Raw genomic sequence first — 26,012 nt, forward strand, 5'->3', positions numbered from 1 at the left:
GTTTCGAGCACAAGCGCTTGTGCAATTGTGTGTATGAAGCCGATGGAAGGGCAGGTTAAACACCCTTTTAAAATGTGTTCCTAGTACCCAGACTGTAGGCCTATTCTCTCCACATAATATTCTCCCTGGCATACAGATCCATTACTCTAGTAGTTTGTATACAGTCTCACTTTTGTTTTGCAAGAAGCCTTGTTCTCAACCTAATATGGCCTCACCATATTTATGAGGCTTGTAAAAGATGTTGTGGATTTGTATGGCTACATGCTCCAGCTTGGTACTGTGATTCTTAAAACTGAAATGCAACTGAACAAGTCTATTAGAAAGGAGACTTTGCTGTTTTTCCTGGAAGCCCATGAGAATTGTGGTGTTTCTGAAAAATACATAGGTTATAGGCCTACAGTGATTATCACTTGTATTGATCAGTGGTGGGAAAAGTACTCCATTGTCATACTTGAGTAAAAGGAAAGATACTTTTGTAATTGTCTATTAAGGTAAGTCACCCAGTAAAATACTAAGTATTTGGTGTTAAATGTAAATAGTTTTAAATGTAGCAAAACTAAATGGAACTGCTAAAATGTACTTAGGTAGTAATAGTATAAACCACTTCAAATGCCTGTATGTTAAGCAAACCAGCACACTTTTCTTGCCTTTTTTAAATTGACATAACTGGGCACACAGACAATTATTATTGCCTTAAAATAGAAAGTAAGACCATTTCTCAGTAAAAATCAAATCGGTCATGAATATACGTTTGTCCGTGGCATGCATGAACTTCGAACATCTGTGAGCAGTTGAGTGACCACGTGTACTGTAAGTGCAATGTATCTATTGGCACTGATAGGTTTATTGCTGTCACGTGACTAATCCCACATCCGGGAAGGGCATTGCATGACAGGCGATTTGTTGACACCGAATAGGACCAATAGTGTAACATTTGGGAAAGTGTGAAATGATTTTTTTACCGACGTTTGGTGCAGTCATTTAACTTTGGATTCACATGCCGACCAATTGCAACTATTTTCTAGCACCGGTGCTGTCATCATGCATCATAACAGTTGTATCCCGGTTTTTCTCGTTAACTTACTATCTTTCTATGGATTTCTGAGCTGTGTGTCATGTAGTAAGGAACCTGAAACACCGGACTGGCGGATGACTTTAAAAACCATTCGCAATGGGATCCATAACATTGACAAATACCTCAACGTTGCTCTGGACTTATTTGGAGGACAAGATGGACTGTGTCACTATGAATGCAGCGATGGTAAGGTCTCCCAGGCCACACAGTCAGTACTTGTTGGTAATGGAACTAAAAACATGGCCATAACTACTTTGCTTATTATGCAGACAAGCCATTTATTAAAAAGCTCAGTTGAAAGTGATTATGTTCCACAAACAAAGCCATTAAGCTGGTACAGTGCCACCCCCAACACACACTGTAGTTTCTCTGAACAGGTTGTCTCTCTCAACAAGATTAAAGAAGAACTCTGAACACCTCTACCTTTGCTCTTTCCTTGCAGGTTACAAACCAGAACCCCGGCCTGGTTACAAACCAAACCCACCCAATGGATGTGGGTCACCCCTGTTCGGATTCCAGGTGAGCTAGTGTCATGTATGACTGATCTATAGCAATGGTCTTCCCTATTAGTCCAGTGGGGGTGCAGTGTGTGCAGACTGTTTATTGTCACACATATGTGCAGTGAAATGTGTTTTACAGGGTCAGCCATAGTAGGGCGGCTCCCTGTACAGCGACCACTGTTTATAGGAATGTTTTACAGGGTCAGCCATAGTAGGGCGGCTCCCCTGTACAGCGACCACTGTTTATAGGAATGTTTTACAGGGTCAGCCATAGTAGGGCGGCTCCCCTGTACAGCGACCACTGTTTATAGGAATGTTTTACAGGGTCAGCCATAGTAGGGCGGCTCCCCTGTACAGCGACCACTGTTTATAGGAATGTTTTACAGGGTCAGCCATTATACTGTTTATAGGAATGTTTTACAGGGTCAGCCATAGTAGGGCGGCTCCCCTGTACAGCGACCACTGTTTATAGGAATGTTTTACAGTGTCAGCCATAGTAGGGCGGCTCCCCTGTACAGCGACCACTGTTTATAGGAATGTTTTACAGGGTCAGCCATAGTAGGCGGCTCCCCTGTACAGCGACCACTGTTTATAGGAATGTTTTACAGGGTCAGCCATAGTAGGGCGGCTCCCTGTACAGCGACCACTGTTTATAGGAATGTTTTACAGGGTCAGCCATAGTAGGGCGGCTCCCTGTACAGAGACCACTGTTTATAGGAATGTTTTACAGGGTCAGCCATAGTAGGGCGGCTCCCTGTACAGCGACCACTGTTTATAGGAATGTTTTACAGGGTCAGCCATAGTAGGGTGGCTCCCTGTACAGCGACCACTGTTTATAGGAATGTTTTACAGGGTCAGCCTTAGTAGGGCGGCTCCCTGTACAGCGACCACTGTTTATAGGAATGTTTTACAGGGTCAGCCATAGTAGGGCGGCTCCCCTGTACAGCGACCACTGTTTATAGGAATGTTTTACAGGGTCAGCCATAGTAGGGTGGCTCCCCTGTACAGCGACCACTGTTTATAGGAATGTTTTACAGGGTCAGCCTTAGTAGGGCGGCTCCCCTGTACAGCGACCACTGTTTATAGGAATGTTTTACAGGGTCAGCCATAGTAGGGCGGCTCCCCTGTACAGCGACCACTGGTTATAGGAATGTTTTACAGGGTCAGCCTTAGTAGGGCGGCTCCCCTGTACAGCGACCACTGTTTATAGGAATGTTTTACAGGGTCAGCCATAGTAGTAGGGCGGCTCCCCTGTACAGCGACCACTGTTTATAGGAATGTTTTACAGGGTCAGCCATAGTAGGGCGGCTCCCTGTACAGCGACCACTGTTTATAGGAATGTTTTACAGGGTCAGCCATAGTAGGGCGCTCCCCTGTACAGCGACCACTGGTTATAGGAATGTTTTACAGGGTCAGCCATAGTAGGGCGGCTCCCTGTACAGCGACCACTGTTTATAGGAATGTTATTACACCTGTCATATCATATATTGCTTTGAATATTTGTGAGCATTGATCTAATGGTCATCTCTTTTGTCTACTCTACAGTTTGACATCGGCATCCCGTCCTTGACCAAGTGCTGTAACCAGCACGACCGTTGCTATGACACCTGTAACCGTGATAAACACGACTGTGACGATGAGTTCCAGGAATGCCTGGAGACCATCTGTAGGAGATTACAGAAGATGTTGGGACTTGCCCAGAGTGTCCAAGGTAAGATGGCAACTGGGTTGTGTTTATTAGGGCATGCAACAGAGAACTTTTTACAACGGAACACGACAATGTGTTTCTTATTGTAGTTGCTGCCAGTTTGTCTGTTTTCTTCCACCCTGTTTCTTTCTGTTTTCTTCCATGTGTTGCCTATTGAACACCACGCTGATTCATATATTGATATGCTCCCAGTGTTGAACACAGGGCAGGACTTGACTCAAGCATTCCTCACAGTTAATTCAATAATGTGCCCACCATCTTGTAGCCTGGTTAAATAATACTGAACCCTGCACTCACCATTGTCAATTGTTTCACTTTCACTTCACTGGTGAGTTCAGCATTCAGTCAGGTTTAACCAGTCTAACAATCTTGCTGGTGCGGAAGATCATACAACTCCCCTTGATGGCATTTCTGGTGAGGTCTATAATTTAGGGTGAGGTCTATATCCATATTAGGGCATGCAACAGAAAACGGGTGGTTCAAGTCCTGAATGCTGATTGGCTGAAAGCCGTGGCATATCATATCATACAACGGGTATGAAAAAACGTGTATTTTTACTGCACCTATTAAGTTGGTAACCAGTTTATAATAGCAATAAGTCACCTTGTTTTTTGTGTGTATGGTCAATATATCACGGCTGTGTTGTGTCGTGCATAAGAACAGCCCTTAGCCGTGGAATATTTGCCATATACCACACCCCCTCGGGCCATATTGCTTAATTATAGTACTGCAATGTTGAGGGAGCTAGCACAAGCATTTCACTGCACCTTTTATTCCTACTGTAAATTGTGCACGTGACAAATAACATTTGATATTGATTCATTTTTCTGTGCGTTTCATGTCTGTATATAATGATCAAGTCGTGTTTCCATGTCTCTCTCTCTACAGCGTGTGAGAATACTGTGACCCTGCTGTTTGAGGCTGTCATGCACATGGGGTGTAAACCTTACATGGACAGCCAGAGAGACTCCTGCATATGCAAATTTGAAGTCAAGAGGGATCTATGAGCTGCCATCCAGAGGGGATTCTGGAATAGTCAAGCCACCAGAGAAACATTGAAGTCAATACTGTATCTTGGGTTAGAGCTGTGGAAGTTTCCATTGATAACAATGTGCTAAGCCTTGTGAAGGGGCCTGGATGTGCTTTCAATGAATGAACGTTGGGTGATCTGAGTTTTTAAATTGCTATTTGATAATTTTGTAGAATTGTTGTTTAGTGGTTGTTGTCATGTATGTCATTTGTTTGTTCTGCCACACATTTATATGAAGTATAAATTAAGAGAGAATATGAATGAATGAGAATATGAATGTTTATAAAAGGTAAGAAGACATTGAAGACAAATGTATGCACATGATAATAATGCACATAATGATACAGTGATGAGGGTAATGGCTACATTATATTGCCCAGTAAGTGTATTTTGGTTACACTTCTGTAACCGATGTGAAATGGCTAGCTAGTTAGCGGTGGTGCGCTAATAGCGTTTCGATCGGTGACGTCACTCGCAAGGGCCGAGGATTTTGGGGAGCGATGGTTGACGATGCTTCGTGGGTGTCAGTTGTCAATGTGTGCAGAGGGTCCCTGGTTCGAGCCCGGCGAGGGTACGAACTAAAGTTATACTGTTACACTTCTCCGCCCATGCATTGGCTATATAGACTGCTTTATTTCGCATGTGTGGATACTGAATATGAGCAGCGAGAACGATGAGAGTGGACACTTGTACATTCTCTTGAACTACGTTTTGCATATAGGTTATAGCCTACATTTTAGGAGGATAATTTGCAGGCAGAGACAAATAAATGGGTAAATAATATTTATTGAAAATGAAAGGTTCGCTCACCATAGCCTATCCGCGCGTTACGCCTTTTCAATAATTTGTATTATTGAACCTTGACTAACGTTGGTTGAGCGTCCTCCACTTCTTTCCATTATCATTTATTTACAGACACTAGTAAACTGTAGTCTAATCATATTTAATGTAATTTTCTTGAAAAGACGACTGCCACTTGATTCTCCCACGCATAGGCAGCCTACTCCATTTCATTGACACCAGACTAATCTCTCGGGGACTAATTCATGTGGACAGATGAAACGGCGAGAATCTGTCAATGCACATGTAGGATTATGTGGTTGATGAGCAACATTGAGGGGTTCAATTAATCTGCCCAGGCGCCCGACAATGCGTGTTTTTTTACCGGGTGAAAGTTGATTGCGTTTGTTTTGGAACCGGCCTGCCTCCCGGTGTGAAACAGGTGCCCGGTTCAAAGCCCACGGAGAAATCCGCTCAAAACGTAATTAGCAAGGGATACATGGCCGAAAATGCCGTAACAATCAATACATTACAGGATTAAAACATACAACAATATGATCCAGTCCCCAAAAAGCATTTACACTACTCTAACAGTCTCCCATGAACATTTAAATTCATTCAGTGGCACTAACATCTAGATGAAGTATGGATTGTAGACTACACCATACCTCCGGTGCACAAGGTGAGAAGGCAGTCTTGCTTAATAGTGCAAATGTCCTGAGGACTTTAAGTAGCTAGCCTAGTGGTTAGAGCTGTGGGTCAGTAACAGAAAGGTTGCAAGATTGAATCCCCAAGCTGACAAGGTAAACATCTGTCGTTCTGGCCCTGAACAAGGCAATTAACTCACTGTTCCTAGGCCATCATTGTAAATAAGAATTTGTTCTTAACTGACTTGCCTAGTTAAATGTTTGTTTTTTAAAGTAGCAACTGCCCATCAGACCAGGTATGGTAACTGCTGGTGGTGAAGGAGACCAGACTACAGTCATAGATGAAGAGGGAGTTTACACAAAAGGGTTTAGTAGATGAACACTTACAATCCTCCCAGTAGTTTCTGGTTTTGTTTTTTTGTTGTTTATTTGGACGAATCAGGATTGGGCAAATGCATGCATAAAGTGCTAATCAGCAGTTACATCATTTAAAAATAACGTATAAATTAATGATATGCACACATTGATTCTTGAAGAATAGAATATCATTTATAAATGCATCATGAGCTTAGTTCAACTGGCATACAACATCAAAACCCCAATTATAAGCTTGTTTTACTGCAATGTTTGTAAAGAAATTAAATGTCAAACAAATAGCCTACTGCAGCCTCAAAACATGGTTTAAACTATCATGTTGATATAATGGCTGTTCAGTCCTTGCATCCATAGCTCTGTCTATGATTGAGAGAGGTTACATTCCTCAAGCCCCATCCGTCTGCGTTTTACTGACAACCGCTTTATTATTGTTTTGACTGCTGCTTTAACTGGTGTTGTCACGACTTGATATATACAGAGAAAAGAGTCTGCCCGAGAATTGAACCCTGTGGTACCCCCATAGAGACTGCCAGAGGTCTGGAAAATATGCCCTCCGATTTGACACACTGAACTCTGTCTGCAAAGTAGTTGGTGAATCAGGCGAGGCAGTCATTAGAAAAACCAAGGCTATGGAGTCTGCCGATAAGAATACGATGATTGACGGAGTTGAAAGCCTTGGCCAGGTCGATGAAGACAGCTGCACAGTACTGTCTTTTATCGATGGCGGTTATGATATCGTTTAGTACCTTGAGCATGGCTGAGGTGCACACGTTCCAGCAGGTATATCTCACTGATCATCCCCAAAGCCAACACCTCATTTGGCCGCCTTTCCTTCCAGTTATCTGCTGCCAGTGACTGGAACAATTGCAAAAATGGCTGAAGTTGGAGACTTTTATTTCCCTCACCAACTTTAAACATCAACTATCTGAGCAGCTAACCAGTCACTGCAGCTGTACATAGTCCATCTGTAAATAGCCCACCCAATCTACCTCATCCCATACTGTTTTTATTTTATTTACTTTTCTGCTCTTTTGCACACCAGTATCTCTACTTGCACATCATCATCTGCTCATTTATCACTCCAGTGTTAATCTGCTAAATTGTAATTATTCGCTCCTATGGCCTATTTATTGCCTACCTCCTCATGCCGTTTGCACACACTATATAGACTTTCTTTTTTCTACTGTGTCATTGACTTGTTTGTGTTATTGGCTTGTTTATTGTTTACTCCATGTGTAACTCTGTGTCACACTGCTTTGCTTTATCTTGGCCAGCTCGCAGTTGCAAATGAGAACTTGTTCTCAACTCGCCTACCTGGTAAAATATATATATTTTTAAAGTGCACACTTAGCTGACATTTGACGTTTGTTGAGCTTTCCTCATTCACAGGCATACTGAAACATGTATTTTGTTTTTACAGTATCCCTCTTCATAATGTCACGCCCCGAAACATGTTTTATATTATACTGAACAAAAATATAAATCGATACCATAAGTCACCTCCAACGTCGTTTTAGAGAATTTGGCATTATGTCCAACCAGCCTCACAACCGCAGACCACGTGTAACCACGCCAACCCAGGAACTCCACATCTGGCTTCTTCACCTAAGGGATCATCTGAGGCCAGCCACCCGGACAAGAGGAATATTTCTGTCTAATAAAGCCCTTTTGTGGGAGAAAAAAAATTCAGTCTCAGTGGCTTTGCCCCTGCCCAGTCATAAAATCCATAGATCAGGGCCTAATTTATTTTAATTTACTTATATGTACTGTTACTCAGCAAAATTGCTGCATGTCGCGTTTATATTTTTGTTTAGTATATATTTGCCTCTGTTATACGGTTCTCAGTGGCTACAATGTGGCATTATACGGAAGTTGTAACCAGCAACGCTTGACTGCCATGCCCAGTTGCCAATTGTATCCAGTTTTTGAGTAGATCCGCCAATCAGCTTAAAGGGGCGGGAAGTGTCATTCTCCATCAGTTGTTTGTTAAACCGATACATTTTACACTTGCGTGTACACATTGAAAGGAGAGTAGACAGCAACCATGTCGTGTCCAGGGAATAAAGACACTAAAGGTAAGAAAAAGTCCTATTTGGAAGTTATAAAATACTATATGTATGTATTGGTATTAGTAGTCTTGCAGTTTAATGTAATGTTGTGGTCACGGAAATCATATAAGACAAATATGAAAGAAGAACTCTCAGAAGACATTCCGGACCCTCCCTGGGAAAGGAAACAAAAGATTAATACATCACTTGCTGAATGATGTCATGGATTTCACAATTCCCCCTACATGTACTTCGCTTATCTCTAATATGTTTATACGGTGTATGTACCGTAATATGTGTCTGTTTGTACGGCTGTTACAGTAGCCAAGATTGTTGTTCACTGTCAGATGAATCGCGTCACTACGCAATTGCCTGGGGACTAAGTTACTGACAGATAAGCACAGACCAGATTTTATATCAGGTGTTATGTCAATGTTATCAGTGTACAGACTTGTTTCACAGGTCTGTGAAATCTTACTGTATTGTCTCATGTGGGATTTTTGTCTCTTCCAAGTCACAGGAAGCTTGGAAAAAGACAACAAAACATCCCAGACGACAGGTGAGTATGTACGGGCGATATCAGGTTAGGTAGGTCTAGGTGCCCAATGCTTGTAGAGACATATGCAGATGTACATTTAAAACCAAAACAGAGACTGTTTGAGGTACTATTTTAACGAAACTACCTTATCTCACGAAATGTCATTTTACGAGACTCAAAGTACACGCTAATTATGTAATGGTTAACACAAACCTGTAGTTATTTCTCCGTTTGGCGTTTGCACTGAGCAATCACCTGAATCAAAAGCAGTATACTCTCCTCTCCTCGTGCTCTCAATAATAACCCGTAACACAAGGAACATGAGGAAATGGAACAGCAGACTCTCCCTTCATGCTTCACCCCACACCTGCAACAGCAGACTCCCCCTTCATGCTTCACCCCACACCTGCAACAGCAGACTCCCCCTTCATGCTTCACCCCACACCTGCAACAGCAGACTCCCCCTTCATGCTTCACCCCACACCTGCAACAGCAGACTCCCCCTTCATGCTTCACCCCACACCTGCAACAGCAGACTCCCCCTTCATGCTTCACCCCACACCTGCAACAGCAGCACAAGTAAAGAGCATGTAAGATAGGAGAGCTTTGTCACTTCTTCCACTGGTCTTAACACCTGTAACCAACCTATTGAAAACCACCAGGACTGGGTGCTTCTGGAACAATGGCTGCTTGGCCCTGGAGTTGTCGCCGAGGCTACTAATTCACATACCTGTTTTCAGAGTTTAACAACAGACCCCCCCCCAAATAAATCTGATCCCAAAAGCTTTGGAGACTATTTGCATCGAAACTGCCGAATGTTGAGATATCAGAAAGCTGTAAAACCACGAGGCCTTTAAGAAGTCATAAAATAAATATTCATGCAAGATTGTCATACCTGTTCAGATTGTATGTTCCTTTCTCTTTATCAGGTCCTAGTGAGAACCTTACAGAAACAGATGGGTATTTATGCAGGTAACTAATTAGTAATGATATTACTCATTACATTGTTATAAATGACTTGAATGTAATGAACACCTGGTTGAAATATGTTCAAGTGTGTTGACAGTTGAAGTGAACAGATAGTTCCTCATTTCTTGTGGTAACCGATAAGAAAGCTACACTTTCTCAAATGTCTCTCGTTCAGCTACACCCACTATGGCATAACAAGGTATTGGTATTGACAGGGGAGCATGTGTTTTTCCTTCAGCAGTTCTTTCTCTATGGACCCGGCGGAGGAGTATAAGATGAACCACAAGCGGCGAGGCCTGGCTCTCATCTTCAACCAGGAGCACTTCTACTGGCATCTGAGGATGCCCCCCATAACGGGACCAATGCTGACCGCTCCAATCTGGTCAGAAGGTATACATGGCATCAGATATGACCGTGCTTCAGAACTCCCTATAGACCGGTTCAGTCAACTGTAGTGCTGATGGAGTTGTTTAAAATGTTCACACTTGATTTTTCTGATTCAGATTTGAGGACTTGAACTTTGAAGTGCAGGCCTTTGATAATCTGAAGGTGGAGGAAGTTCTGGATCAAATCAGTCAGGGTAAGCAGCACTTCTAGTCCTTCGATACCACCTCAAATAATCTGCTTAACACAGATACTGTATCAGTCCCAGTCGGTATTATACTTCAGAATAAGAAATGATAGGTCTGATACTTCATAGCGGCTGAGGCCAACCATGCTGATGCAGACTGCTTCGCGTGCGTCTTTCTGAGCCACGGAGAGAACGACCACGTCTATGCTTACGACGACAAGATCGCTATCCAGGACATCACTGCCCTGTTCAAAGGAGACAAGTGTAAGAGCCTGGTGGGCAAGCCCAAGATCTTCATACTACAGGTAAGAGGTCAGATGATGAGATGCCTTTTGAATAGATCCATTTTAGATGGAAACCTTTGACATTCAGTACTGTTGACTCATAGACCCATATCTGATGTTTGGGGGCCGGTGAAGGCATATCTTCCTCAGACACAATACTATTATTTGTAAACATTTATCCACATAACCACAAATATTTACTGCTAAATATATATGTTTTTATATATAACCATCATAATATTGACATTTTGACTTTTTGGTTTCTGATTTGATTGACACCGACAGGCGTGTCGTGGGGACAAGCATGACGATCCAGTGACCCCCATGGACGTGGTGGACAGCGAAGTGAAGACCAACGAGGTGGTGGTGGACGCTGGGGTGGTCTACACCCTCCCTGCTGGCGCTGACTTCATCATGTGTTACTCTGTGGCTGAAGGTGAGGAACACATGGCACAGCTGATAGTCCATTACAGAAAACAATAAGAAATATTGTAAACCTTGTGGTCGTAAATGAGGATAGATGCATAGATCAGTGATACATGGAGAAGAGACATTCATTATTTTAATTCCTTATCAACAGACTCAGTTACTATTTTGTACCCAACTCCTTACTGTGACTTGTATAGTTATGCTGTTTAGACAATATCCTAAATAACTGTTTACCTGTGTTTGTGTAATGGTGTTTGATCACTTGATTATGCTTTGCTTCTCATTTGGATGAATGGAATACAGATCTAACTGCCATACTTGTTCCCGGTGTCCCTGTGCAGGCTACTATTCCCACCGCGAGACGATCAACGGCTCCTGGTACATCCAGGACCTGTGTGGGGCCATGCGGAAGTTTGGGGATTCCCTGGAGTTCACAGAGCTCCTGACCCTGGTCAACAGGAAGGTGTCCATGAGGAGCGTGGGGAATTGTAACGACAAGACCGCCATCGGGAAGAAACAGGTCCCCTGCTTCACTTCCATGCTCACCAGGAAGCTCTACTTCCGACCCAAGAAGCAGTAAGGTCTCCATCCACTGGGCAGCTATTACGTCATTCATGAATCCTGCTGTAGTTGTTTTGAATGTTTTTTGGGAGAAAGGTTGTCCTTGACTATAATGTCTGGTGGTTCTTTTTGTAAAAAATTTGTCTACATTATTTCGATGTTTGTTTTGAGAACCATGAAACATACTTCATCAAGCTGTGCATATTCCCTTTATTCTAATCTTTCCTATGAAACCAAATGGAGATCATGTCATTGGCTGATGATTGTGTATGCAGTGTTATTTTAACACACATTCTGTGGTGGTAAAACTGACCTAAAACAAAGCATGGTACTATACTGGTGAAACCTGCTTGGCTGCTCGGCTTCAGGCTTTCCCTGTTGGTGTTGACAGAGGTCATGGAATGTACCCGCAGGGCAGGTAAAAGAGTGACATGAGAATGGTAACTGAGCATTAACATTTCAAATGACTTTATTCTCAGTCTGTTTGTGGATAGCTGTTTGTTAAGAGGGGATTCTCAGTCAGTAAAGGATTTTTCATCACCAGTCCCCTAAGGCCTTTCTCGAGAGAATACTGCTAATTCTTAGCATTGACTAGTGGTTCCCTGGGCTTGATTTGTTTACATCAACTATCTGTGTCAAATATACAAAGTCATGTGCACAATGTTTGAAGGAGGATGTGGCTCTGGGGTTAAATCCCTACCTTGCATCCAAAAGGTGTGGCTTTGATCCTTATCTCTTGTGCAAGATTGCGCAACTGTCTTTGTCCGACATAGGAAGAAAAGTGACGATTTGGGGTAAAGAGTGAGTGGCTCTGGGGTTGAACACCTTCCTTGCAACCAAGAGGATGTGGGTTCATACCATATCAATACCGTCCAGCACGGTGTTTCCTCCGACACATTGGTGCGGCTGGCTTCCGGGTTGGCGGCGCGCTGTGTGAAGAAGCAGTGCGGCTTGGTTGGGTTGTGTTTTGGAGGACGCATGGCTTTCGACCTTCGTCTCTCCCAAACCTGTATGGGAGTTGTAGTGATGAGACAAGAGAGTAATTAGTAACAATTGGATACCACGATATTAGGGAGAAAAGGGGGTAAAAAATACATAATAATATGTTGCCTTGTTCTGTCAAAAAGGGAATTAGTGTTATTTCTCTTTGTACTTGGATGTGCTTAACCTTTACAACTCAAATGTAGTTTTACATGTTTTGAAAGCGACAGGCTAAACGTGAACAAACAACTCCAATGTGGAAAGTACCTCTGGGAGTCAAGTGTCTAGTACACACTGCAAGTTTGGTCACATGACCTACTGTACTACTCTGACTCAGGAAAACCAGTCCTATACCATTGTTCTTTGTTATTGAGGGTATTTGACAACTGTTTTCAACTTAAGATAAGATCACTTTATTGGTCAATTACACCCCCCCCCCACATCCCATCTGGGCTGGGATTGGAAACCCTCTGGTTGCTGGCTCGCATCTCCAACCACTTGGCTACCTGTTGCTCGAAATACTGAACAACTTTAACAGTACCAATCTTTTTAAACAACATTTTTGTACACCACATGACTACAGGCATATTCTTCAGCCAGAAAATATGTGCAAGTGTGCATTATATAACTCAGATAAGACAACTCAGGGTACCAATCAACCGACCGTCTCATGTTTAAAAAATAAATAATTGTTAGTCACTTGGGAGATATTTACTAAAGCAATGACAATGCATGAGTGCTGGACACCAATTCATGTTTCTATTTCTGAATTGTTCAAGAAAATGAGGACCATTTTTGTCTCCATGGGTGAATATAAGGAACCACTGCTTAGTAAGAGTAATGTACTTTTCTTGTATTGTGGTCCACCAGGGAAATGGATCTCTGACCTTTTGGGAGATTGGGTTTGCACTAATAGCATTTGGAGAGGTGCGTGGGGCTCCTATTGAGTTAGAATCTCTCATTTATAAAATGACAGTTGTAAAACTGTTGAAATATGTTTGGGGTTTTGATGATTGAAACAAAAGTCTGAATTGAGGTGCAATAAAATATTGAAATGTAATTTGTGTTCAGTCTCAGTTCCTCTTAATCTTTGTAAACGTTCAGAATGGATCATCTCATTATATACACATCACTATTCATAACTTTGCTCTTCTATAGAAATTACACTAGCTACTATATTGAATTACTGCAATGGCCTGGAATGCAGAGAAAATATGATTAGTATTCAGGAAGATGTTTTCTCATATATTTATTACTATACTTCTATTACCACAAATTACTTCCAATATTGTAAACCAAAACTCTAAAATGATCTGCAGGGTTAGTAAGAAAAATGCATTGTTATCAAAATAAATGGGGGAAAATGGTGCTGCTCTTCATGGCTGGCTCTGGATCTGTTCTACAGGGAGCTGAAGTTGGGTTGGATTCCTTAGACGTCTCAAATCTTCTTCCACCTAAGGATGACACACACACACACACACACACACACACACACACACACACACACACACACACACACACACACACACACACACACACACACACACACACACACACACACACACACACACACACACACACACACGATCAGCAGAAGCCCCTTTATAGACTGAATACATCAGTGGAAAGTCCAATAAGCAGTGAGCAGAAATTCTGCAGTGCCTTGTATAAGTAAGTATAGCAACATACCGAAGCCAACTCCTCTCTCAGCTCATTGTACTTCTGCACGTTGAAGCGCTCCTTCTTGGCACCCTTGTGGAAGTAATACAGGAACTGCCTGTCTTTGGCATCTGGATACACATAATCCTACAGAGGACAACAACCATGATCCATCTGGACAGACATAATCCTACAGAGGACAACAACCATGATCCATCTGGACAGACATAATCCTACAGAGGACAACAACCATGATCCATCTGGACAGACATAATCCTACAGAGGACAACAACCATGATCCATCTGGACAGACATAATCCTACAGAGGACAACAACCATGATCCATCTGGACAGACATAATCCTACAGAGGACAACAACCATGATCCATCTGGACAGACATAATCCTACAGAGGACAACAACCATGATCCATCTGGACAGACATAATCCTACAGAGGACAACAACCATGATCCATCTGGATAGACATAATCCTACAGAGGACAACAACCATGATCCATCTGGACAGACATAATCCTACAGAGGACAACAACCATGATCCATCTGGATAGACATAATCCTACAGAGGACAACAACCATGATCCATCTGGACAGACATAATTCTACAGAGGACAACAACCATGATCCATCTGGATAGACATAATCCTACAGAGGACAACAACCATGATCCATCTGGACAGACATAATCCTACAGAGGACAACAACCATGATCCATCTGGATAGACATAATCCTACAGAGGACAACAACCATGATCCATCTGGACAGACATAATTCTACAGAGGACAACAACCATGATCCATCTGGATAGACATAATCCTACAGAGGACAACAACCATGATCCATCTGGACAGACATAATCCTACAGAGGACAACAACCATGATCCATCTGGATAGACATAATCCTACAGAGGACAACAACCATGATCCATCTGGACAGACATAATCCTACAGAGGACAACAACCATGATCCATCTGGATAGACATAATCCTACAGAGGACAACAACCATGATCCATCTGGACAGACATAATTCTACAGAGGACAACAACCATGATCCATCTGGATAGACATAATCCTACAGAGGACAACAACCATGATCCATCTGGACAGACATAATCCTACAGAGGACAACAACCATGATCCATCTGGATAGACATAATCCTACAGAGGACAACAACCATGATCCATCTGGACAGACATAATTCTACAGAGGACAACAACCATGATCCATCTGGATAGACATAATCCTACAGAGGACAACAACCATGATCCATCTGGACAGACATAATCCTACAGAGGACAACAACCATGATCCATCTGGATAGACATAATCCTACAGAGGACAACAACCATGATCCATCTGGACAGACATAATCCTACAGAGGACAACAACCATGATCCATCTGGACAGACATAATCCTACAGAGGACAACAACCATGATCCATCTGGACAGACATAATCCTACAGAGGACAACAACCATGATCCATCTGGATAGACATAATCCTACAGAGGACAACAACCATGATCCATCTGGATAGACATAATCCTACGGAGGACAACAACCATGATCCATCTGGACAGACATAATCCTACAGAGGACAACAACCATGATCCATCTGGACAGACATAATCCTACAGAGGACAACAACCATGATCCATCTGGACAGACATAATCCTACAGAGGACAACAACCATGATCCATCTGGACAGACATAATCCTACAGAGGACAACAACCATGATCCATCTGGACAGACATAATCCTACAGAGGACAACAACCATGATCCATCTGGACAGACATAATCCTACAGAGGACAACAACCATGATCCATCTGGACAGACATAATCCTACAGAGGACAACAACCATGATCCATCTGGACAGACATAATCCTACAGAGGACAACAACCATGATCCATCTGGACAGACATAATCCTACAGAGGACAACAACCATGATCCATCTGGACAGACATAATCCTACAGAGGACAACAACCATGATCCATCTGGACAGACATAATCCTACAGAGGACAACAACCATGATCCATCTGGACAGACATAATCCTACAGAGGACAACAACCATGATCCATCTGGACAGACATAATCCTACAGAGGACAACAACCATGATCCATCTGGACAGACATAATCCTACAGAGGACAACAACCATGATCCATCTGGACAGACATAATCCTACAGAGGACAACAACCATGATCCATCTGGACAGACATAATCCTACAGAGGACAACAACCATGATCCATCTGGACAGACATAATCCTACAGAGGACAACAACCATGATCCATCTGGACAGACATAATCCTACAGAGGACAACAACCATGATCCATCTGGACAGACTAACTTGTGTATCACTTCTCACTCATAGTTATCTGGGTTTAAATTCTAACTTGAGATAACCGTGATCCTCTGTGTAAATTATGCACGGATGTCATTAGGAGATATGATCAGAATTCAGGTGATGCACCTCGAAGCGTAACAGAGGAATGTTGGTTTGTGTCAGCCTCCTTGTTGTGGCATGGATGTACACAGTTCGTACTGTACTTTTATAAGATACTTACAAAAGTCTTATAAAATCATTTAGACGCAGGACACAGGTGCTGTGGGACCAACTGGAAGGTTTACCGGTCAGAGCATGTCGTGCTCCTTCTATACAGCGCATGCTATACACATTGCAGCCACAGGAGGGCAGACATACGTGGAGATTTCTCTGTTCCACTTCTAAGTGCTTATCAACTGTGTTTTGATTACATCTACCATTGATGTCAATGCAGCGGTTTGTAGAAGTTTGACTGCACACAGTTATCTAAAGTTAGAATTCAACCCTGATAATTACTGCCTTCATACTGTACAGCGTATGGCAATGAAGGTCACATATGAGAACTTGACTACTCCAAGTTGTTGTAAGGAGACCAGGTGTGACTGAAATGAAAATGAAAGCTTTTGTTCAAGTGCCCTGTAGTGACAGTACTTTTTGTGCACACAAGGGGAGACACTGTCTTGACTACTTGTATCGAGACCATGCTGGACATGGGTCTTCCTGTCCTTCCAGTCCTGTACTGTACCTGCTTGGTGAGGACATAGTAGGAGAAGACTCCGATGCTGGTGCAGTAGGTGAGGAAGTAGGTGACGGGCTCCATGACGTCCCAGGAGTACACCCACCAGGTGAGCCAGGCCAAGGCCCCGCCCTGCACAGACAGCAGGGCCACACCTGTCCACAGAGTCCTGGAGGAGTGGAACTCTGCACTGCGCGCCAGCTGTGCCTTCACCTATACAGGGAACGCACGGGAGACAGAGGTTACTAGTGATAGCTAAAACAAACTCTCACACTCATGCAATCTGATCTTTGAAGGTTTACCGTGACAGCTTTATGGTTGTCGACCAAAGGGATAGGTAGTAGGAGTCACACAGAGACGAGAGAGATGAGATAAGAGACGCAAGAGAGAGAAATAAAGAGAGGAGATACTGAAAGACAGAAGGAAAGGGAGAAACAGAGTCAGGAGTACACCCCTTCGGTACGTACACCCCTCCGGTACGTACACCCCTCCGGTACGTACACCCCTCCGGTACCTGTTCCAGAGGTGAGAGGTCCTGTTTGAGTCCATCCAGTCTCTCCAGCAGCTGCCTCTCCTTCAGGAGGTGGTGGTGGGGCAGGTGGAGGGCCGTGTGGAGCAGCTGCACCATGTGCTTCATGTCCTCCACGTCCACCACATGCTCACTGGACGCCTCTGAACACACAACATGGGTGGAATTCATTACAACACAGTCACTCTGGGAACTCATGGCAAAATTATTATTATTACACTGGGAACATGCATCACTATTCCACCAATTCCACCCCAGACTGGAGGTGGATAATGACGATGAGGAGGAGGAGGAGGAGGATCCTGCTGATGCTCAAGTGACTAATGATGTTTCTTTTCAGAATTACTGATAAAGATCAATTGATATCTCATCATCATCCTGTGTGATCTGTGGTCCTCTGTAGCTGTGTGATCTGTGGTCCTCTGTAGCTGTGTGATCTGTGGTCCTCTGTAGCTGTGTGATCTGTGGTCCTCTGTAGCTGTGTGATATGTGGTCCTCTGTAGCTGTGTGATCTGTGGTCCTCTGTAGCTGTGTGATCTGTGGTCCTCTGTAGCTGTGTGATCTGTGGTCCTCTGTAGCTGTGTGATCTGTGGTCCTCTGTAGATGTGTGATCTGTGGTCCTCTGTAGATGTGTGATCTGTGGTCCTCTGTAGATGTGTGATCTGTGGTCCTCTGTAGATGTGTGATCTGTGGTCCTCTGTAGATGTGTGATCTGTGGTCCTCTGTAGATGTGTGATCTGTGGTCCTCTGTAGATGTGTGATCTGTGGTCCTCTGTAGATGTGTGATCTGTGGTCCTCTGTAGATGTGTGATCTGTGGTCCTCTGTAGATGTGTGATCTGTGGTCCTCTGTAGATGTGTGATCTGTGGTCCTCTGTAGATGTGTGATCTGTGGTCCTCTGTAGATGTGTGATCTGTGGTCCTCTGTAGCTGTGTGATCTGTGGTCCTCTGTAGCTGTGTGATCTGTGGTCCTCTGTAGATGTGTGATCTGTGGTCCTCTGTAGATGTGTGATCTGTGGTCCTCTGTAGATGTGTGATCTGTGGTCCTCTGTAGATGTGTGATCTGTGGTCCTCTGTAGATGTGTGATCTGTGGTCCTCTGTAGATGTGTGATCTGTGGTCCTCTGTAGCTCAGTTGGTAGAGCATGTTGCTTGCCACACCAGGATAGTGGGTTCGATTCCCGGGACCAGCCATATTTAAAATATAAACACGCACAACTAAGTCGTTTCAGAATAAAGCAGCTGCTAAATGGCATTTATTTTATGTCATCATCATCTCTTAAACTGTTTCAACAATTTATGTTTTGGAGAGTTGCTTCACCTCTTTCAGGGGAGTGGATGTTGTATACAGCATCATTGATGAGGAGCTGGAAGTCTTTGTCCAGGAGACCGTCTATAGAGGTGCTGTTAGCTACCCGTGCACCATCTGTAGGAGACAGGAGGATAACAGATGGATATAGTGTCTACAGGGGTGGTGTCTATAGAGGTGCTGTTAGCTACCCGTGCACCATCTGTAGGAGACAGGAGGATAACAGATGGATATAGTGTCTACAGGGGTGGTGTCTATAGAGGTGCTGTTAGCTACCGTGCACCATCTGTAGGAGACAGGAGGAGAACAGATGGATATAGTGTCTACAGGGGTGGTGTCTATAGAGGTGCTGTTAGCTACCCGTGCACCATCTGTAGGAGACAGGAGGATAACAGATGGATATAGTGTCTACAGGGGTGGTGTCTATAGAGGTGCTGTTAGCTACCCGTGCACCATCTGTAGGAGACAGGAGGATAACAGATGGATATAGTGTCTTGGTGGTGTCTACAGGGGTGGTGTTAGCTACCCGTGCACCATCTGTAGGAGACAGGAGGATAACAGATGGATATAGTGTCTGGGTGGTGTCTACAGAGGTGGTGTCTACAGGGGTGGTGTTAGCTACCCGTGCACCATCTGTAGGAGACAGGAGGATAACAGATGGATATAGTGTCTGGGTGGTGTCTACAGAGGTGGTGTCTACAGGGGTGGTGTTAGCTACCCATGCACCATCTGTAGGAGACAGGAGGATAACAGATGGATATAGTGTCTACAGGGGTGGTGTCTATAGAGGTGCTGTTAGCTACCCGTGCACCATCTGTAGGAGACAGGAGGATAACAGATGGATATAGTGTCTGGGTGGTGTCTACAGAGGTGGTGTCTACAGGGGTGGTGTTAGCTACCCGTGCACCATCTGTACGAGACAGGAGGATAACAGATGGATATAGTGTCTACAGGGGTGGTATCTACAGGGGTGGTGTTAGCTACCCGTGCACCATCTGTAGGAGACAGGAGGATAACAGATGGATATAGTGTCTGGGCGGTGTCTACAGGGGTGGTGTCTACAGGGGTGGTGTTAGCTACCCGTGCACCATCTGTAGGAGACAGGAGGATAACAGATGGATATAGTGTCTGGGTGGTGTCTACAGGGGTGGTGTCTATAGAGGTGCTGTTAGCTACCCGTGCACCATCTGTAGGAGACAGGAGGATAACAGATGGATATAGTGTCTGGGTGGTGTCTACAGGGGTGGTGTCTACAGGGGTGGTGTTAGCTACCCGTGCACCATCTGTAGGAGACAGGAGGATAACAGATGGATATAGTGTCTGGGTGGTGTCTACAGGGGTGGTGTCTACAGGGGTGGTGTTAGCTACCCGTGCACCATCTGTAGGAGACAGGAGGATAACAGATGGATATAGTGTTTGGGTGGTGTCTACAGGGGTGGTGTTAGCTACCCGTGCACCATCTGTAGGAGACAGGAGGATAACAGATGGATATAGTGTCTGGGTGGTGTCTACAGGGGTGGTGTCTACAGGGGTGGTGTTAGCTACCCGTGCACCATCTGTAGGAGACAGGAGGATAACAGATGCATATAGTGTCTGGGTGGTGTCTACAGGGGTGGTGTCTACAGGGGTGGTGTTAGCTACCCGTGCACCCTCTGTAGGAGACAGGAGGATAACAGATGGATATAGTGTCTGGGTGGTGTCTACAGGGGTGGTGTCTACAGGGGTGGTGTTAGCTACCCGTGCACCATCTGTAGGAGACAGGAGGATAACAGATGGATATAGTGTCTACAGGGGTGGTGTCTACAGGGGTGGTGTTAGCTACCCGTGCACCATCTGTAGTAGACAGGAGGATAACAGATGGATATAGTGTCTACAGGGGTGGTGTCTACAGGGGTGGTGTTAGCTACCCGTGCACCATCTGTAGGAGACAGGAGGATAACAGATGGATATAGTGTCTGGGTGGTGTCTACAGGGGTGGTGTCTACAGAGGTGGTGTTAGCTACCCGTGCACCATCTGTAGGAGACAGGAGGATAACAGATGGATATAGTGTCTGGGTGGTGTCTACAGGGGTGGTGTCTACAGGGGTGGTGTTAGCTACCCGTGCACCATCTGTAGGAGACAGGAGGATAACAGATGGATATAGTGTCTGGGTGGTGTCTACAGGGGTGGTGTCTACAGGGGTGGTGTTAGCTACCCGTGCACCATCTGTAGGAGACAGGAGGATAACAGATGGATATAGTGTCTGGGTGGTGTCTACAGGGGTGGTGTTAGCTACCCGTGCACCATCTGTAGGAGACAGGAGGATAACAGATGGATATAGTGTCTGGGTGGTGTCTACAGGGGTGGTGTCTACAGGGGTGGTGTTAGCTACCCGTGCACCATCTGTAGGAGACAGGAGGATAACAGATGGATATAGTGTCTGGGTGGTGTCTACAGGGGTGGTGTCTATAGAGGTGCTGTTAGCTACCCGTGCACCATCTGTAGGAGACAGGAGGATAACAGATGGATATAGTGTCTGGGTGGTGTCTACAGGGGTGGTGTCTACAGGGGTGGTGTTAGCTACCCGTGCACCATCTGTAGGAGACAGGAGGATAACAGATGGATATAGTGTCTGGGTGGTGTCTACAGGGGTGGTGTTAGCTACCCGTGCACCATCTGTAGGAGACAGGAGGATAACAGATGGATATAGTGTCTGGGTGGTGTCTACAGGGGTGGTGTTAGCTACCCGTGCACCATCTGTAGGAGACAGGAGGATAACAGATGGATATAGTGTCTGGGTGGTGTCTACAGGGGTGGTGTCTACAGGGGTGGTGTTAGCTACCCGTGCACCATCTGTAGGAGACAGGAGGATAACAGATGGATATAGTGTCTGGGTGGTGTCTACAGGGGTGGTGTCTATAGAGGTGCTGTTAGCTACCCGTGCACCATCTGTAGGAGACAGGAGGATAACAGATGGATATAGTGTCTGGGTGGTGTCTACAGGGGTGGTGTCTACAGGGGTGGTGTTAGCTACCCGTGCACCATCTGTAGGAGACAGGAGGATAACAGATGGATATAGTGTCTGGGTGGTGTCTACAGGGGTGGTGTTAGCTACCCGTGCACCATCAGTAGGAGACAGGAGGATAACAGATGGATATAGTGTCTGGGTGGTGTCTACAGGGGTGGTGTCTACAGGGGTGGTGTTAGCTACCCGTGCACCATCTGTAGGAGACAGGAGGATAACAGATGGATATAGTGTCTGGGTGGTGTCTACAGGGGTGGTGTCTACAGGGGTGGTGTTAGCTACCCGTGCACCATCTGTAGGAGACAGGAGGATAACAGATGGATATAGTGTCTACAGGGGTGGTGTCTACAGGGGTGGTGTTAGCTACCCGTGCACCATCTGTAGTAGACAGGAGGATAACAGATGGATATAGTGTCTACAGGGGTGGTGTCTACAGGGGTGGTGTTAGCTACCCGTGCACCATCTGTAGGAGACAGGAGGATAACAGATGGATATAGTGTCTGGGTGGTGTCTACAGGGGTGGTGTCTACAGAGGTGGTGTTAGCTACCCGTGCACCATCTGTAGGAGACAGGAGGATAACAGATGGATATAGTGTCTGGGTGGTGTCTACAGGGGTGGTGTCTACAGGGGTGGTGTTAGCTACCCGTGCACCATCTGTAGGAGACAGGAGGATAACAGATGGATATAGTGTCTGGGTGGTGTCTACAGGGGTGGTGTCTACAGGGGTGGTGTCTACAGGGGTGGTGTTAGCTACCCGTGCACCATCTGTAGGAGACAGGAGGATAACAGATGGATATAGTGTCTGGGTGGTGTCTACAGGGGTGGTGTTAGCTACCCGTGCACCATCTGTAGGAGACAGGAGGATAACAGATGGATATAGTGTCTGTGTACACGACAGACAGTAGCCCATATTCATAAAGTATCTCAGAGTAGGTGTGCTGATCTAGGATCAGTTCTGCCCTGTCCATTAAATCATATTCATTATTATCCAAAAGGCTGAACTGCTCCTAGATAGGCACTCATTCAAAAAGCATTTTAGAGTATACGGGCAAATGTTTGCATTTGAGTGTGTGTACAACATATACAGTGCCTTGCGAAAGTATGCGGCCGTCTTGAACTTTGCGACTTTTTGCCACATTTCAGGCTTCAAACACAAAGATATAAAACTGTATTTTTTTGTGAAGAATCAACAAGAAGTGGGACACAATCATGAAGTGGAACGACATTTATTGGATATTTCAAACTTTTTAAACAAATCAAAAACCGAAAAATTGGGCGTGAAAAATTATTCAGCCCCCTTAAGTTAATACTTTGTAGCGCCACCTTTTGCTGCGATTACAGCTGTAAGTCGCTTGGGGTATGTCTATCAGTTCTGCACATCGAGAGACTGAAAGTTTTTCCCATTCCTCCTTGCAAAACAGCTCGAGCTCAGTGAGGTTGGATGGAGAGCATTTGTGAACAGCAGTTTTCAGTTCTTTCCACAGATTCTTGATTGGATTCAGATCTTTGACTTGGCCATTCTAACACCTGGATATGTTTATTTTTGAACCATTCCATTGTAGATTTTGCTTTATGTTTTGGATCATTGTCTTGTTGGAAGACAAATCTCCGTCCCAGTCTCAGGTCTTTTGCAGACCGCCATCAGGTTTTCGTCCAGAATGGTCCTGTATTTGGCTCCATCCATCTTCCCATCAATTTTAACCATCTTCCCTGTCCCTGCTGAAGAAAAGCAGGCCCAAACCATGATGCTGCCACCACCATGTTTGACAGTGGGGATGGTGTGTTCAGGGTGATGAGCTGTGTTGCTTTTACGCCAAACATAACGTTTTGCATTGTTGCCAAAAGGTTCAATTTTGGTTTCATCTGACCAGAGCACCTTCTTCCACATGTTTGGTGTGTCTCCCAGGTGGCTTGTGGCAAACTTTAAACAACACTTTTTATGGATATCTTTAAGAAATGGCTTTCTTCTTGCCACTCTTCCATAAAGGCCAGATTTGTGCAATATACGACTGATTGTTGTCCTATGGACAGAGTCTCCCACCTCAGCTGTAGATCTCTGCAGTTCATCCAGAGTGATCATGGGCCTCTTGGCTGCATCTCTGATCAGTCTTCTCCTTGTATGAGCTGAAAGTTTAGAGGGACGGCCAGGTCTTGGTAGATTTGCAGTGGTCTGATACTCCCTCCATTTCAATATTATCGCTTGCACAGTGCTCCTTGGGATTTTTAAAGCTTGGGAAATCTTTTTGTATCCAAATCCGGCTTTAGACTTATTTGCAACAGTATCTCGGACCTGCCTGGTGTGTTCCTTGTTCTTCATGATGCTCTCTGCGCTTTTAACGGACCTCTGAGGACTATCACAGTGCAGGTGCATTTATACGGAGACTTGATTACACACAGGTGGATTGTATTTATCATCATTAGTCATTTAGGTCAACATTGGATCATTCAGAGATCCTCACTGAACTTCTGGAGAGAGTTTGCTGCACTGAAAGTAAAGGGGCTGAAAGATTTTGCATGCCCAATTTTTCAGTTTTTGATTTGTTAAAAAAGTTTGAAATATCCAATAAATGTCGTTCCACTTCATGATTGTGTCCCACTTCTTGTTGATTCTTCACAAAAAAATACAGTTTTATATCTTTATGTTTGAAGCGTGAAATGTGGCAAAAGGTCGCAAAGTTCAAGGGGGCCGAATACTTTCGCAAGGCACTGTATGTATGTGTGTGTACAACATATTTGTGTATGTGTACAACATATATTTGTGTGTCCTACCTTTGGTGAGCACAGAGGCAGAGGTGACTCCTGGGTCTTCTCTCTGCAGGTCGTGGATGAGGTCTCCTACAGTCATTAACATGGGCCTGAGGAAGAACAGACAGCTCTCCTGCCTGGAGGGTAGCGGCACAGCCAGCACCGGTCGTCCATGTTTATACTGCAACACCACATCTAGACCGCAGATAGAGAACAACACCAGGTAAAATGGGCAGTTTAATGGCCTTGTGTTTAAAATACAGTGCAGCTCATTCTCACCGTTTTAAATAACTGAGCTCATTGCATACAACAATATATGGATTGTCTCTGCGTTTATTAATAGTGATACGAACAGTCTACCAAAGATTACAATTCTAAAGCCTTTCGTCATCGGCTGGCACTTTAGAATAAAGAACTGCACTGTGTGTAAAGTCAAGGCAGCCAGGGTAATACATTAATTGTAGAAAGGTTCAGTGTAATGCCAGTATCATACCACTAGAGGGTGCTACAGTACTGCAGAAGACCACTTGGGGAGGACACCTCCACTGTGGCTGTCTGGGATGGATCTGAAATGAGAGAGAACACATTACAGAAGGGATTTATTTTACCTTTATTTTAAACAGAGAGTCCCATTCAGACCAAGGTCTCTTTCAGAAGGAACCATTCCTACACAATTTACAAAATAACATTAAATCAGCAAATAGGTCTCCAATCAACATTATGAACAGCCCGAGAGGCACCAGAACACACTGTTACAAGGAACGCTGTAGAGTTTTCCATTCATGGGCGGCAAAGCAACTAAAACCAGAATGTGTTAGTGGCCTATCAGCTGAATATCATCAGTATCAACAGAAGCCTCCCTTGGCAAACGATCATGCTGCCAAAGACAGCAAGACAAACATTTGAAGTTCTACATGAATAAAATGAGAGTCGGATAACGACCTGCTTCTATTCTACGTGAATAAAATGAGAGTCGGAAAACGACCTGCTTCTATTCTACGTGAATAAAATGAGAGTCGGAAAACGACCTGCTTCTATTCTACGTGAATAAAATGAGTCGGAAAACGACCTGCTTCTATTCTACGTGAATAAAATGAGAGTCGGAAAACGACCTGCTTCTATTCTACGTGAATAAAATGAGAGTCGGAAAACGACCTGCTTCTATTCTACATGAATA

At 44.4% G+C, this 26,012-nt stretch overlaps 2 protein-coding genes and 1 pseudogene across 2 annotated transcripts in view; 2 read left to right on the plus strand and 1 right to left on the minus strand.

Annotated features, from left to right (window-relative positions):
* The first annotated feature begins 868 nt into the window (after positions 1-868).
* Positions 869-4,613, plus strand: LOC124025155 (group XIIA secretory phospholipase A2-like). Its single transcript, XM_046338817.1, is given in 5 exon segments — positions 869-1,019; positions 1,022-1,261; positions 1,518-1,594; positions 3,121-3,286; positions 4,172-4,613. Coding segments are annotated over 5 exon segments (624 nt in total). The 5' UTR covers positions 869-997; the 3' UTR covers positions 4,291-4,613.
* Positions 4,614-8,084: 3,471 nt separating this feature from the next.
* Positions 8,085-13,556, plus strand: LOC124025154 (annotated as a pseudogene).
* A 174-nt stretch (positions 13,557-13,730) lies between these two features.
* LOC124025152 (calcium uniporter protein, mitochondrial-like) overlaps positions 13,731-26,012 on the minus strand; it is a 36,441-nt gene continuing 24,159 nt past the window's right edge. Inside the window, exons 2-8 of the mRNA XM_046338816.1 lie at positions 25,329-25,401; positions 24,860-25,030; positions 19,097-19,201; positions 17,763-17,920; positions 17,258-17,461; positions 14,186-14,302; positions 13,731-13,950 (exon numbers count right to left, since the gene is read on the minus strand). Coding sequence (XP_046194772.1) covers positions 13,873-13,950; positions 14,186-14,302; positions 17,258-17,461; positions 17,763-17,920; positions 19,097-19,201; positions 24,860-25,030; positions 25,329-25,401 — 906 coding nt within the window. The 3' untranslated portion in view covers positions 13,731-13,872. The remainder of the gene's footprint in view (positions 13,951-14,185; positions 14,303-17,257; positions 17,462-17,762; positions 17,921-19,096; positions 19,202-24,859; positions 25,031-25,328; positions 25,402-26,012) is intronic.

The sequence above is a fragment of the Oncorhynchus gorbuscha genome, unplaced genomic scaffold (assembly GCF_021184085.1).
Source record: "Oncorhynchus gorbuscha isolate QuinsamMale2020 ecotype Even-year unplaced genomic scaffold, OgorEven_v1.0 Un_scaffold_2205, whole genome shotgun sequence".
Lineage (NCBI taxonomy): Eukaryota > Metazoa > Chordata > Actinopteri > Salmoniformes > Salmonidae > Oncorhynchus > Oncorhynchus gorbuscha.